This window comes from Lactuca sativa, chromosome 1, assembly GCF_002870075.4.
Source record: "Lactuca sativa cultivar Salinas chromosome 1, Lsat_Salinas_v11, whole genome shotgun sequence".
In the NCBI taxonomy this organism is placed as follows: domain Eukaryota; kingdom Viridiplantae; phylum Streptophyta; class Magnoliopsida; order Asterales; family Asteraceae; genus Lactuca; species Lactuca sativa.
Window position 1 is genome coordinate 98727143 of NC_056623.2, and position 15218 is coordinate 98742360.

Below are 15218 nucleotides of genomic sequence, written 5' to 3' on the forward strand. Positions count from 1 at the left end.
ATAGAACTAAACAAAATGTCATTGTTTTCCACATATACAACTGCCCAAGGAAGTGGGAATATTCCATTGTTAGCATCCCTACCCACAACACAAACCAGCTTACCTAGCAAAAAACTTTTCAAGAAACAACCATATAGGTTAATGATCCTTCTACATCCTCCTCTCCATCCATCTTTGACTCCAACAAAACATATATAAATCTTGCTCAAGTAATTCTACCATTAGACATTGCATCCATATAAATCTTATAGTAGATCCAGGATTTGATCTTTTAATATCCTCAACATATGACCATATTTTGGAATAATTTTATAGAATTGTGCCTTCAATTAGAGTGAAAGCATACTTCTTCAATTTCCTTAACTAACTCGTAGTCACATCAATGCCAAAAGTGTTTTTCACCTTATCTCTAAGCAATTTGACAGTTATCCTTTCATTGTTAACCAATTCTAGAATAAAATCAGTACCTATCCTTTTATAAGTGATAATTGATCCTAATTTGAAATTCTTTGCAGGTTTATGGTAATTTATAAGAGAACTGATCTGGAGAGACTTATCGCCATACATCCATGAACCCCAAACACTAAAAGTACATTTTCCCTCATAACATTTGGGTAATAACTGTCTACTATCATTTTACATAAAGAATAATTGATAGCCATTCGCAACAACATAGTTACAAAGAATATGTTTCAATTTTTTAGGATTCTCAAACCTCATACCTAACACAGGTTGCTTCTCCTCCTAGTGAAGCTTTTCATTAAAAATATTTGGTAAGCCAGGATCAACATCTTCATTGTCATCCATGGATTCATCAATAGGTTCACCTTCACCTAAATTGTCATATATATGAAATTTAGCCCAGTATCCTTTTTGAAAAATAAGGGATTCCATCCTCATCCCCACGACATGTCTCAACTGGGTCAACTTAATTTCTCTGCTTCATCAACCACTTCTTCCTATATATTATCAACAACTTCCTATTTTTCTTCATCTAACCATTATTTCATGTTTGTATTACCAAAATGGTCTACACACATAGTGAGTTCAACATATTCATAAGCAATTGCTATAAATGCGGCATAATCAAGCTCATTCCAAATTAACCTCAATCCTTTCGGAAAATTAATATCAGGAAGACAACAATAGAGCTTCTCACATTTTTCTCGAGTGAACCTTTTGCCGAATGCATAGCACTCGTCGTTATCCATGGCTGAGAAATCAATGTTCACTAGCCTTTGATTAATCTCGTCGATGTATCGTATGGGGTGCTTGGTGAAGGTTCCTTGGAAGTCCAAATCGAAAACGATGATTACAGCAACCGCGTTAGTGGTTTAAATAGAATAAATAAAGTAAAGGTTAACACGAATAGAAGTAAGTGGTACAATTCTATTCGATAATTCTCATCTTAAAAGCATAAAGGACACACTAGCAAACGTATACAACATTAATACATGAGGTGGCAAGCGATAAACGACAAAGTAAACAACTTATGTGATATTAGTAAAGAAAGTTGTGAAAATATTCCCGACTTACCCTTTCAAAAATGAGAAAAAGACTTCATCGACCCGCAAATACTAGTTCGTTCCCTCATAAAGCCAAAAAATAGTTTAGGGATTAAAAGGGTCAACCCTAGAAAGTTCATATGACATCTGTGTCATTTCCTCAATTAAAATTATATGAAACGATGAGTTTGATTTATTGGATATAAGCTCAATCTAGTAATGAGAAGTTATAAATATATGCAAAAATAACATAAGAGGGGCTTAACTTAATAACTTTACTTTCCAAACCAATATTATTAAAAGTCAAAATACCATAACTATGTATTATGTGTGAAAGTATGTAAAAGTGTACTTAACACTTAACTAAGTAGATACATGGTTAAATAAATAAGTTAAAAGATGGAAATATGTAATAAAACGAAAAGTTGTGAGCTCCAAACAGACAAAAGTCATATAAACCTTTATATGTAAACAATGGTGTTTAATCTTGAAGGTGAAAGAAAAGTGATACAGATGAATAATATGGTGTGGTATAAGTGGAATGTACACTTACTAAAAACAAACAAATAGTACAAGTATTTGAGATTAAGAATATATAAAGTAATAAATTAATTCTTAAATAATCATATATGAAAAGGTGTGTGTATAACATGATAATACAAGAAGGTTTCTAAGTGTATTATCAAGAAATTATCTAAGTAGAGTTACAATCTAGATAATCATTACAAACCAGGAAGGAAAGTGATTTGGCCCAATTTGGATTATCATGAGAGACCCTTCAGGGGAAGTCATCAGTCCTAGTTGGCAATGTTTGAGACAGCCCTTCGGGTGAATAAGTCTACTGGTATAGGTTTGGCACTAACAATATGTGTTTGGAATATAACTAATATATGTTTGTTACTTGATGTATATGTATATGTCATGAAGATGCTTATGTTATGAATAATGGATGAGTGTTGTGATTACTCACTAAGCCTTATGCTTACCGTTTCTACTTTATGTTTTAGTTGCAGGTCCTTCTGGTTTTGACGCTATGGAACTAGCATGATTGGGGTATTTGTACATTCTTGTAGGGGCATCACATCTAGTTTATCAATTCCATGTTCCATTATAGTTTCCAAAATAAGAGTTAGTTTCCGCATTTTTACTACGAATGTCTTGATGTGACATGAAAAGATGATTTTATGATTTATTAATGGATATGAATGAAACCCTTTTAGTAGAACTACACTCTAATTTCGAAAATTTTAAGCTTGGAATTTTGGGATGTTACATAAACTGTACCATTGAGTGGTTCAGATTAGCCCGACCTAATTTCCACGTGAGAGATCAATCGTGGAACACTAGTAATATCTTGAGCATTTCAGGTTTTGAACTTAAGACCTCATCTGTGGACCCCCACATCTCAACCACTAGTCTCCTATCGTGGAGGTATTATACTAGACTAATTTGGTTAATTAAGTAGTAGATGTCGAAATTTGAATATATTTTGTTGTACTAATTGATATGTCCAAATGATGTTACATACGTTATCTAATTGTTTCTGTAGCTAGTCGTAAGCCAGTAAGCCAGCCTTATTTTGTTATAAAGCTTGTTAGTAGAAAAATACATTTGATCGTTGGTATTATCAAAAAATTTGCCTTATAATCAAACATTTTCCGAATCATTTACATTGAACATATATGTATATGAATCATGGATTCATTACACTATATAACAAAATTTGAAATTTAAAAAAATGAAGATAGAATGTATTATATACAGTAAAATGTTAAAAGATGAACTTTTGAAAGGTTAGAAGTGTGAATACACTAATGGATGGTTTGTGATCTTTTGGGCCACTCGGCACCTGCTATGACCCTATTTTTGCAAAGAAAAACAGAAAATGCCTGAAAAACTAGAAAATGCCCTTTATTTGTAGATGATTTTATAAAATAATTATTTATGCCAACTACCTTATTTTATTCAAAATTCTCTTATAAATTCTACTCAAAACATTTCTGATCCTTGCACCATCTCGATTCTTATCGAGAATTTTATGACAATGGCTATCAAGGTTGATTACAACATCATCATCACTTCCGCCATTATCGTCACTGCTATCTCTCTTATCAGTTCAAAAACAATAGCAGCAACAGTTCCAGGCCTCATAAATATCGTGAATTTGGGAGCCATAGCCGACGGAAAAACAGACTCAACCCTACTATTTCAATCTGCATGGGCTTCTGCATGTTCATCATCTAAACCAGTCACTATCTACGTCCCCTCCAACAAGTTTTTCATCCGATCAACTTATTTCTAGGGAGAACGTTGTAGTAACAAAGCAATCAACTTCCGTATTGATGGCACCCTTCTTGCTCCAACAGACTATGAGAAATCCTCTATTGATGTTCGGATTAAGTTTGAAAAGGCCACCAAAGTTTCTATCTCTGGTGGAACTTTAGATGGTCGGGGAACCAATCTCTGGGCTTGCAAAGCCTCTTCTAGTTCTTGTCCAACCAGTGCAGCCATAAGTTTAATGCTTTTCCGAGTTTATTAGTTTATGTTTCGACTTTCTACTAAATATTTATTAATCAATGGGTGCATATTGTAGACGTTAGGGTTCTACAATTCAAGAGACATTGTGGTTAGTGGATTGAGCTCTATAAATAGTTAAAAGTTCCACATCGTGATGGACGGGTGCCAAAATATTAATCTTCACGAAATCACGATATCTGCTCCAGGAAACAGTCCCAACACCGACGACATACACATCGAATTCTCCACAGGCGTCACTGTTCTCAACTCCCGAATTGCCACCGAAGACGATTGTATATCCATTGGACCAGGTTCATCTAACCTCTGGATACAAAGCATCACTTGTGGCCCTGGCCATGGTGTCAGCATCGGCAGTTTAGGGTGGACTGCACAGGAGGCCGGAGTCCAGAACGTCACGTTGAAGATGATGACATTTAAGTCGACGCAAAATGGGGTGTGTGTTTGATGATGAATTAGTATTTGAGTATGCTCAAGACGAACGTTTGGCAGTTTGTGTCTACCCAACGATATAATACCCTCTCTAGGCATCATGATGCTACTAGGAGACAAGAGATTGAGATAGAGACTCAGACAAAGGAGCAATGTTAGGCTCCGGTTCTGTCACAGCCCATAACGAAGCAGTTCAATTCCATCGATCGGGGTTTAGGATCAGTATAGGGGAGGTGTAGATCTTTTGGATGTCACAGGTGTGGCAGGAAGGGCCATTTTGGTAGAGATTGCAGGCGGAGTGCGAGAGTTTTTTTACGTTGCAGCCAGGAAGGCCACATCAAAGCTCATTAACCTTTTCTCTTTTTCGATGAGGTGTTGGATCATATACCCTTCACTTGGTAGTTACCCGACGGCTGTCATGAGATGACTGGAGTCCCGATGATCGAGAGCTGAGAATTGGGTTGGCTGATCTTCTATTCAGCAATTATGGTGGTATTGGTATTCATCTGTAATTTCTATTTGTGTTTCAAATTTTGGTTGTTATCATGGATGATCAGTTAAATGGAATCATCTTATTTAGCTTAGTTAAATTGATTTCTAGTTATGAATGGATTAATAATCTTTTCCTCAGTTGTATGTGTATTGGAATTTATGAATGTTGTATGGGTTAAGATTCTCCTATGTATATGGATATCAGTAGTTAGGATCAAGTGGTAAAGTTCAAGTTAGTCTGGGTATCGAAGGATTGTGAAGTTGCCAGACTCTAGCATATCTCAAGTGGGGGAGAGTAGAACCTCGTAGCAAGAAGACCTTGTCTCAAGTTTTGGTTCTCAGTTGAATTTCTCTGAGTTCAAGACATCCACGTAACTGCTAAATCTTTCAATTTTGCATTAAGATGATCGTCAGTTATTAGATTTCTCATCAAGTCATATTAGTTTTAGTGGTGGCATCATATGTAGGGTATGTTTGTGCTTTAGACTCTAAGGTGTTAGGATCCCAGCTTGAGGGATGTGATGAGGGATTCCTTGTATGTTCTTGTTTAATTGGGGCTTAGAGGTCTGAGTCATGACCTGAAGACCTAGTAGGATCAATTAAGTCTTTTTTAGTACAGTGTTGTTTTTGGTTAGTAGATCGGGGGTAGGCCGAAGTGTTGTTGTTGCCTAGTGGATCGGGGGTAAGCCCAAGTGCTGTTATCGATTAGTAGATCAGGGGTGAACCTGAGTATTATCAGTAGATAGCTAAGCAGGGCTGTCAGAACCAAGTAGGAGCGTGGTCTAGTTGTATATGTAATCGTTAAGATTCCTTATGTTGGTGCATTTTCATGCGGGGTTAGTATAGCAGGAATTGGGCGAATAGATTCAGGACTGATCAAATATATGGATTTCGATTAGTATAATTGATAGAAAGGATGGTTTAGCCTTATCTGCTAGGTTTTGTAAGGATTTCTCACTGATGCATCAGTGTATGAGGTAGGTAGCTTTGATGTGGGATGAACTTTCTATTTCGGGTATTGATGAACGAAGCATGGTCGGGAGACCTTGGTCGAGTTAGGTTGGAAGTCTTGGGTAGCATGGGTGTCAATGGGGCGGATCAGTTTCCTGATGGTGGTTCACGATTTTAGGACATGAAGGTCCTGGACTGAAAGGTTAATTCTTCTATTGAGGAGTTATGGGAAATTGCTTTTCGTTAGTCTATTTCTTTTAAGTTATGTAGAGGTGTCAGGTGGTAACCGATCATAATAAGGTGTTGCAGTAGTGTGCCTCAGACTGCTAGAGTCTCTACTAAAAATTAATTTATGAGTATGGTTTTGGGTCTTGGATGTTATTGATGCGGGTCTTGGCTTTCAAGCGATCCCAAACTATGTTAGAGGAGTCGGGTCAGAAGGACCCTCAAAGGGTAAATTGTACAATGCGAGTGAGAGGTGATTTCGAGGAAGAAATCGAATTTAAGTGAGGGAAAATTATAACACCTGGTTTCCGGATTGGGCCAATTTAGGGATTCTGGGAGTCAAATACATTGCTTTTAGGTAAAACCAAGGCTTGCGACGTGAACTGTAACACCCGTTTATTTATTAAGTTAAATAAATTAATTAATGAACGATTAGTAGACCTAAAATAAATAATTATATATCAAAGGATGGTCTCAAAGGGCTAATTATCATAATTTTAGAAGTTGGGGGTTAAAAGTGTAAGTTCAGGATTTAATTTGAGAAGGAATTCAGAAGTTAGGGTGCGTTGGGTAATTAATGGACTTAAATTGAAAAGATTTGAGGGCTTAGGGGCTGGTTGGTAATTTCAAGACTTATTATGAAAGGAAATTATGGGATCAAGGGCTAAAGGGTAAATATTGGATTAAGATTGAAAGAAAAAGGGAAGGAAGGGGCCAAACTTGTCATTATGGAGGTAAGTTTGGGGGATCGGGGTATATAACCCGTCACCCCTCCCGCTTCAAACCCTAAACCTAATCATTTCTTCACCAACCGCCATCCTTATGACCCCTTAGCCAGCGCCGCCACACCTCCCGTCGACCGAGTGGTGTGCCACCAGAGATGTTTCCCCCTGACGAGTGCCGACGAACCTGAAGCATGCCAAAGACCGATCGACTGCCTCGTAGCCATGGTCGGAGTCGCGGGCCAACTGCCAAGCAACCTCAATTGTCGCCGCCGGTGGGTGTAATGATCGACGAAGTCTCAATCTCGCTTTCCTCCGGTGTCACCATTGTTGATAAGGTTACAAATCAACCACCACAGCTGTTGTAACTGCTCCAAATCGCTGCTATTGTTGTTCTTCTTCTTCTATTCATCTTTTCTCCTGCCACTTTGTGGGTGGAGGAACTCATGGCGTTTCCTGTTATCACCGGTGAGTGATGGTTTGGTTCAAGGCTCGTGTGCGACGTGGGTGCGCTGTGGGGGAAGTCCTGGCGAGTAGGGTCATGGAGAACCACCATGGCAGCCGGCCATAGTGGTTGTCATCGAAATATGCCGCCTACTGTTGCCACCGTACGCCGCTAGATCGATGGAAGGATCCGTTTTCAAGAAAGTTTGTGTGTGTGGGTGTTTATTTGGTCGTAAAACGCATCACCACCACCGCAAGGTGGTGGCTACCACCATGCACCACTGCCGGCCACTTCAAGGTAGTTTGTGTGTGTATGTTTAGCTTAGTTAGTGTGTGTGTGTGTTGTTTTGGTATTTTTGTTGTAATTGTAACTCAAAAGCGAAATAATGGAAAGAAATTAGAAACCACCACCCTAGGGTGGTGGCTGCCGCCTCCTGCCGCCACCGGCCGCCGTGTCGGGTGGCGGTGTGCTTAGATGTGTTGGGATTGGTAGTTTGGGGATGTTTGTTCTAGGGACTAAACCCTAATTGGCCTTGAAACCTTAATGGGCCCAATGAGGCTTAAAGGACATAAAAGCCCAATCATGTGTCTATGGGCTTAATGGACCCTAATGGATCCAAGGACTTAGCTAATGGGCCTATTTGGCTAAGATGGGGTTAGAAACCCTAATTAGGTTTTAGAAAACCCTAATATTGGATTTATGGGCTTGGACTTATTAGGACCCACTTTTGGGCCATTGGAATGAAATTGTGTGATTAAGCCCAAACACACCATATGACATATTTAGAAGAATGATGGACTTAATGGATTAAGCCCTTAATGGGTTAAGTGAGAAACACTTAACCCTAATCGTCATTTTTTGTGAAACCCTAATTTCACATGGGTGTATTTTTGGGCCTTCTATTGGGCCTTGATGATTGGGTTGTTAATGTGCCATCTAAAGTCAAGCAATTAGACTAGAATAATTTAATGATCCTAGGGAAAGGCCCATGTAAGGGGTATGGGCCCATTTTGGAAAATTGGGCCATAGATGGGCCATAGTTTGGGCCTTAATGATTATATATTGTTGGGCCTTAGAATGAGACCATGTATAGGCCTAGGCCCAATTTAGAAAATTGGGCCATGTGTTGGGCTTTGATTCCTAATTGAATTTGGGCCTACGGATTGGACCTTGGGCTTGAATAAGCCATGCTAGGGGTAATGTAGTAATTACCCAAATAATGTACTTATGGTTATGTAGTAGGAACCAATTATTAATTGGGTGTTGTTTTGGTGTTGACAGTTCGGGAATCTGTCATCCAGCAGCTGGGGTTTAGCCTGCGGGACTTCGGCAGTGTGGGATTGTGTCTACGAGACTTCAGCAGTGTGAGGTGAGTTACCTTCCAGTAGCGGTGGGTCTCGGCCACAATGTCGGCCCATCAGTAGGAGTTGTATGTTAGATGATTGTCTTTGTGATATCATCTAGGTTTGCTACTACCTGATATGTTATATGTTGGCATGATATGTTATATGTGATAGTAGTAGAGTTCGGTTGTTAGGACTGAAGGGTAGGTCAGACACCCCAGATATGTCTGACCGTATGTGATGATATGTTTATATGCTGGCATGATATGTTATATGTGATAGTGGTAGTAGAAGGGGAATAGTCCCCAAGTTCGGTTGTTAGGACCGAAGGGTAGTTCGGACACCCCATATATGTTTAATAGTATGTTTATGTTATGAAATATGTGATAGTAGCAGTAGGGGTGGAATAGTCCCCGAGCGTCGGTTGTTAGGACCGACGGGTAGGTCAGCACCCCAGAATGGCTTGACACGGGTAGGTCGGCACCCCAGAATGGCCGTACCGGGTAGGTCGGCACCTCAAAATGGTCGTATCTGGTAGGTCGGGCACCCCAGAATTGCCCGGTAGTATGTATTCTATGTGATTGTATGGTACGTGGTATGATGGGGGAACTCACTAAGCTTTGTGCTTACAGTTTTCAGTTTTGGTTTCAGGAACTTCGTTTTTGAAGGAAAGGAGTCGGCTTGATCGCAGCGCATCACACTATGGTTTTCCGCACACGAGATCTTTGGGATTACACTCTGATATTGTTTTGTGATAACATGTTTTGATTATTTCTACTTGGGTTTTGACATGACATGATATTATGGATGTTTTCTTATACTGTTGGTTTTATAATAATGTATTTAAAAATGAAATTTTTGGCCTTGAATTTTGGGAAGTTACATTAACCATAGAAGGGTCACGATGTGAGGAGTAATTAAATGAAGAAGTTGAATTATGTTGAGCTCACGATGTGAACAGTAAGAAGCACATGACGTGAGTTTCACTACAGCCCAAACCCATGATCTTTTAGGGCTTCCTTCATATTTAAATCCCATAAACCTCATTTTAGGGTTCCTAAGTAGCCCCATTTGTCTCTAAACTCTGAAAAACCCTAATCCTATCCTCTTATTGTGATTATTGAGCTTTTAGTGGAGTTTTGGTGGTTTAAAGAAGAAGAGAACTCCATTGAAGCATAGTTTGAGCTTGGAAGTTACATTTGCAACCATTAGCTACACTTCTGGACCATTATGAGTAACCAAGATCCAAACTTTATGTTTCCTTGTTGCTAGATCTAAGGTTTTATGCATGTTTAGCCATGGTTTAAGAGTTAGCGTGTTGGGACTCCATAAAGTTGGCAACTTTATGGGTCCAAGGTGTCCCTTGGTACATATATGCCATGGATCTGAAGTTTGGAGGATGTTTAAGTCCCTGTTAGAGAAATTATCTCCATTTTTATTCATAAATGACCTAGTTTGAGCTCAAGTCTTCTATTGGACATACAATACCTTAAAGCATCGATTTTTATGATCATATAAATGTTAGGAAGTCTCATTGAAAAGATGGATTAGTGGCTTAACGAATTAAGAGGATTTGGATCAAAATGGCACTCAAACGGATCTCACGACAAGAAGGAGATGCATGTCACATCGTGAGGATTGAGAGACCCGACTATTTTGTCATGTAGTGGCTCACGACGTGAAGCCATAGAAGGTCACATTGTGAGGGCCTGTCTATTGACTTTCATTGACCGTTAACTTTTTGCCCAAGTTTGACTTTGGGAAAACTAGAGGATTTTGGGCTATTGATTGAGATTCTATTTGGCTCTGGTGTTAGTGGATTCACGAGAGCAATCAGTACCGAAAAAGGGATTACATCGCAGTGTTTAGAGTCTTTCGATGCAGGTGAGTTTCGCCTCACTATGCTCATGGGTCGAAGGCACCAATGTCAGCCCACTAGTTTTTGTTATCTTTAGTAGAAGGATTCCATAATGACTGTATATATTCATGTAGGATAGACTGATGACTCTTGATCTAGACTCTTTTACCTATTCCTTGTTTGGTTGTGGTTCCTGAGTAGGATCTCCTATTCGGGTGTCTACCTTACCTCTGAGTATATACGGTTATATGTTCCTTGGATTGTTGGTATTTAGTATGTTGCCATGCTGTAGGGATTTGTTAGATATGTATCATAGTATATAGGATATTGCTATGCGGTAGTGATTTGTAGATCTGTATGTCTACCTATATTTGATGGTTATCATCTAGTGGAGTGCCCTAGGGACTGTGTGTGGTCATGTAGGATAGCCTAAGAACTCTTGATCTAGGCTTTCTTACGTGTTCCTTATTTAGTTGTGGCTCTAGAGTAGGATCATCTGTTCGGGTGGCTATCTCACCTCTGGTTACTTATGGTTACACACTTCATAGAGTTTAGTTGGTAGTAGGACAGTGTATGATGCGAGGACTAGTAGGAAGTAGTGATTTGTATGATTGATGTTTTCCTGTATTATGTGTTTGCGTGATACTTGATTGTTTATATGTCGACATATAGTAGTATTGGGTTGAGGCGGTCCTGCCTTTTGCTGTATGCTAAGGTACCCGGTGCAGGCCGACTGTAAGCCAAAGACACGAAGGCTCGAAAAGAGCGGTTGGGTTGAGGCGGTAGGCCAACAAACCCTGGGCATTCCAGCCCATGGCTGATTTGACCCGTTGCGTGTTGTCAGTCCAGTCCAAGGATTGATTGAGCCCGTGTATTCCAACCAGGAGGTTATGGGCCGTTATTCATGCTTGTATGTTTATCGTATGAGGTATTTTGGGGGAAAATCACTAAGTTTTATGCTTATCCAGTTGTTTATTGTTTCAGGTATCATTGGTTGCTATGGGAAGGCAAAGGCAGGACTGTACACACTCATCAACAACATTGAGGATTTCACGTTCATTATAATACTCTTATGTTTTTTTTTTAAATAATTTTAGTTGGGAACATTTAGTTTTTCTTAAAATGGTTTTATAATTAGGAAGTTTTACTTTAAATAAATAAAATAAAAAAAAATTGGCTGTAAAAATGGAACGTTATATATAAAGTGCATCTTTAAGAAATATGGATCAATTGGATTCTAATATGGATCCAATTGTTTTATTAATATGGATTTTAAGAACGTGTACAACAACGAAATGTAAATGCTTTTGTGCAAAAAATTTATACATATTTTCTAATGCCGCGTTCAGAAAAAGTAGTTTGTGACGGATAATGAGTAGTAGCGTTTTATTTAAACTAAATGCTAAAAGCTTATAGTGTCAAACGAGACTTTCTGTTCAAAATGTAGGGTTTTGTCAAACGTTAGAAGATAGAAGCTCTCATACACTCCGTGCCGAACACGTCCTAAAAAAAGTAAAGAAAACAATGGTTACTTGCTAAACTTGATCAGTAAGTAACACATGTTTACATTTTAGTCAAAAATACACACATACTCACATGGAGATTACCGACAACAAATTCAAAACTGAATACGGTTTGTTGATTGTTTTTTCTAATATATATTTGAAAATAGAACATCTTAATGCAAGAGAAACGTTTTTCAAAATCATAAAATAGCTAACACGTTGATTTTATATAAAAACTTCTATAAACCAAAATATAAAAAAATATTTTAAAAGATAACTTCTTTACCATCTTATAGAACTTTTAAAACAGAACACAAGTTTTATGATAGTGTAATTGTATATACTAATACTTCATTTAAATATTTCAATCAAAGTTGAATAACTATTATCATTCAAGATTATTATGATAACAAATTTAGATTCCACTATAATCAAACATTTTCGACTCATTTACATTCAACACATATGAGTTGTGAATAATGGACTCATTGCAATATATAACAAAAATTGAAAATTGAAATATTATATACGGTACAATGCTTCAAAATGAAATTTTGAAAGGTTATAAATGTAAATACACCAATGGTTTTGTTTGTGATGTGGCCCACCACCGTATTTTTGCAAAGAAAAACAGAAAATACCCTATTTTTGTAGATGATTTTGTAAAAAAATTCTTTATTCCAACTACCTTATTTTATTCAAAATTCTCCTATAAATTCTACTCGAATTACATTTCCGATCCATGCTCCATTTCCATTCTTACCGAGAATTTTATGATAATGGCGATGAGGGTTGATTACAACATCATCATCACTTCCGCCATTATTGTAGCTGCTGCTTCTATCATCAGTTCAACAACCGCAGCAACAACAGTTCCAGGACTCATAAACATCGTCAATTTGGGAGCCATAGCCGACGGAAAAACAGACTCAACCCTACCATTTCAATCTGCATGGGCTTCTGCATGTTCGTCATCTAAACCAGTCACTATCTACGTCCCCTCCGGCAGGTTTTTCATCCGATCTGCTTATTTCCAAGGCGAACGCTGTAGTAACAAAGCAATCAACTTCCGTATTGATGGCACCCTTCTTGCTCCGACAGACTACGGGAAATCCTCTAGTGATGTCTGGATTAAGTTTGAAAAGGCCACCGGAGTTTCGATCTCCGGTGGAACTTTAGATGGTCGGGGAACCAATCTCTGGGCTTGCAAAGCCTCTTCCAGTTCTTGTCCCACCGGAGCAAACGTAAGTTTCATGCATTTCCGAGTTTATTAATTTAAATTCAACTTTCTGCTACTAAATAAGTAAATAATCATTAATATATGTGTGGATGTTGCAGACGTTAGGGTTCTATAATTCAAGAGACATCATAATCAATGGATTGAGCTCCATAAACAGCCAAAAGTTCCACATCGTGATGAACGGATGCCAAAACGTTAAACTTCAAGGAATCACGATATCTGCTCCGGGAAACAGTCCCAACACCGACGGCATACACATTGAATTCTCCACCGGAGTCACTGTTCTCAGCTCCCGAATTGCCACCGGAGACGATTGTGTATCCATCGGACCAGGTTCATCTAACCTCTGGATACAAAGCATCACCTGTGGCCCTGGCCATGGTGTCAGCATCGGCAGTTTAGGGTGGAGTGCACAGGAGGCCGGAGTCCAGAACGTGACGTTGAAGACGGCGACATTTAAGTCAACGCAGAATGGGGTTAGGATCAAGACATGGGCTAGGGAAAGTAATGGGTTCGTAAAGGGGGTTGTGTTTCAAGATTTAACGATGGTGCAGGTTCAAAATCCGGTGATAATCGATCAGAACTATTGTCCAGGTGAGCACAATTGTCCTCATCAGTTGTCCGGCGTCGCCATTTCGGATGTTATATACGAAGATATTCGTGGCACATCAGCGACAGATGTTGGGGTGAAACTGGATTGCAGCAAGGAGCATCCATGCAGTGGGATAAAAATGGAGGATGTGAACTTGAGTTATGATAACCGACCTGCTCAAGTTTCATGCACCAATGCTCTTGGAACCACCGGTGGTGGTGGTGGCGCTGCCGCAGTAATCCACGATACAACCTCTAGTTCCTGTTTAATGTAAGACTAATGATCCATGGGGAATTTATATATATTTATAATTTATAATTGTGAGAATTTTGACGACATTTATTAAGCTTAATTTGTAACTTGTATTGGATTGCGATAATTAATATACTATATTAATCCACCACATTCTTAGGAATAGTTAACTTTAGAGACTTTAGTTTTTGGCCACAATAGTTTTAAATGTTGACAATTTTAGTCCAAAGTTTAGACCCTTAAGGTTTTAGCCACAATAATTTTGGGGTTTGACAGTTTTTGTCTTTAGATTGGAGTTTGACAGTTTTAGCCATAAAGGTTTCAAGAATTTGTCACTTTAAGTTATATTTACCAAATATGACACTTCAAGTTTTTACCACATTAGTTTGTGGAGTTGATATTTTTCGTTCCGCTATCTTTGATAATCTACTACACGACCCTATTTTTTTCATAACATTATACACACAAGATAGAAACAACAAACAGAAAAAAATCAAAGAAACACCACAACATGTAACAATGAAAAAAAATATTTGAACCGCCGCGAAGCGCGGATTACCTTCTAGTATATATTAAATCAAAAGGACCTTAGGGATAATAATTTTTTTGGCTTTAGGTTTTTGCCACAATTGTTTTCTGAATTTGACATTTTTCATCCTTGAAGTAAAACTTTTACATTTTTAAGTTTTGATTAAGTTTTTGTGTATTTAGGTTTTTGCCACAAATCTTTAGAGACTTTGACACTTTTCGTCCTTACAGTCTAAAGTTTTATATTTTGATGTTTTTGCAACAAATTTTTAGTGACTTTGACACTTTTCAACCTTTTAGTCAAAACTTTTATATTTTGACATAAAAACACAAAAAACCTTCCTTAGACTTTCGTCATCATATTTTTCCAACTTTGACAGCTTTCACATTATAGCCACAACATTTTTGGTTTTTCTCTATAAGTGTTCTTTTTAACGGTTGTACACTTTTGACATTTAATTTTAAGGGTTGTCGGCTTTCTCATCTATTTGTGGCGATTTATATTTTTAACACATCTTTTAAAGTTTGTCGATTTTCAACTTCTATAACATTGTCCAAAAGCGGCAAAGTCGCGTGTCCTTTTCTAGTTAAAA

The 15218-nt window shown here is 38.2% G+C and overlaps 1 protein-coding gene and 1 pseudogene across 1 annotated transcript; both read left to right on the forward strand.

Annotated features, from left to right (window-relative positions):
- The first annotated feature begins 3549 nt into the window (after positions 1-3549).
- LOC111899442 (polygalacturonase-like) lies at positions 3550-4488 on the forward strand (annotated as a pseudogene).
- Positions 4489-12783: 8295 nt separating this feature from the next.
- LOC111899471 (polygalacturonase) lies at positions 12784-14178 on the forward strand. The gene is made up of 2 exons (XM_023895323.3): positions 12784-13257; positions 13352-14178. The coding sequence occupies exons 1-2, from the start codon at positions 12787-12789 to the stop codon at positions 14117-14119; spliced, it is 1239 nt and encodes a 412-aa protein (XP_023751091.1). The 5' UTR covers positions 12784-12786; the 3' UTR covers positions 14120-14178.
- Positions 14179-15218: the final 1040 nt, after the last annotated feature.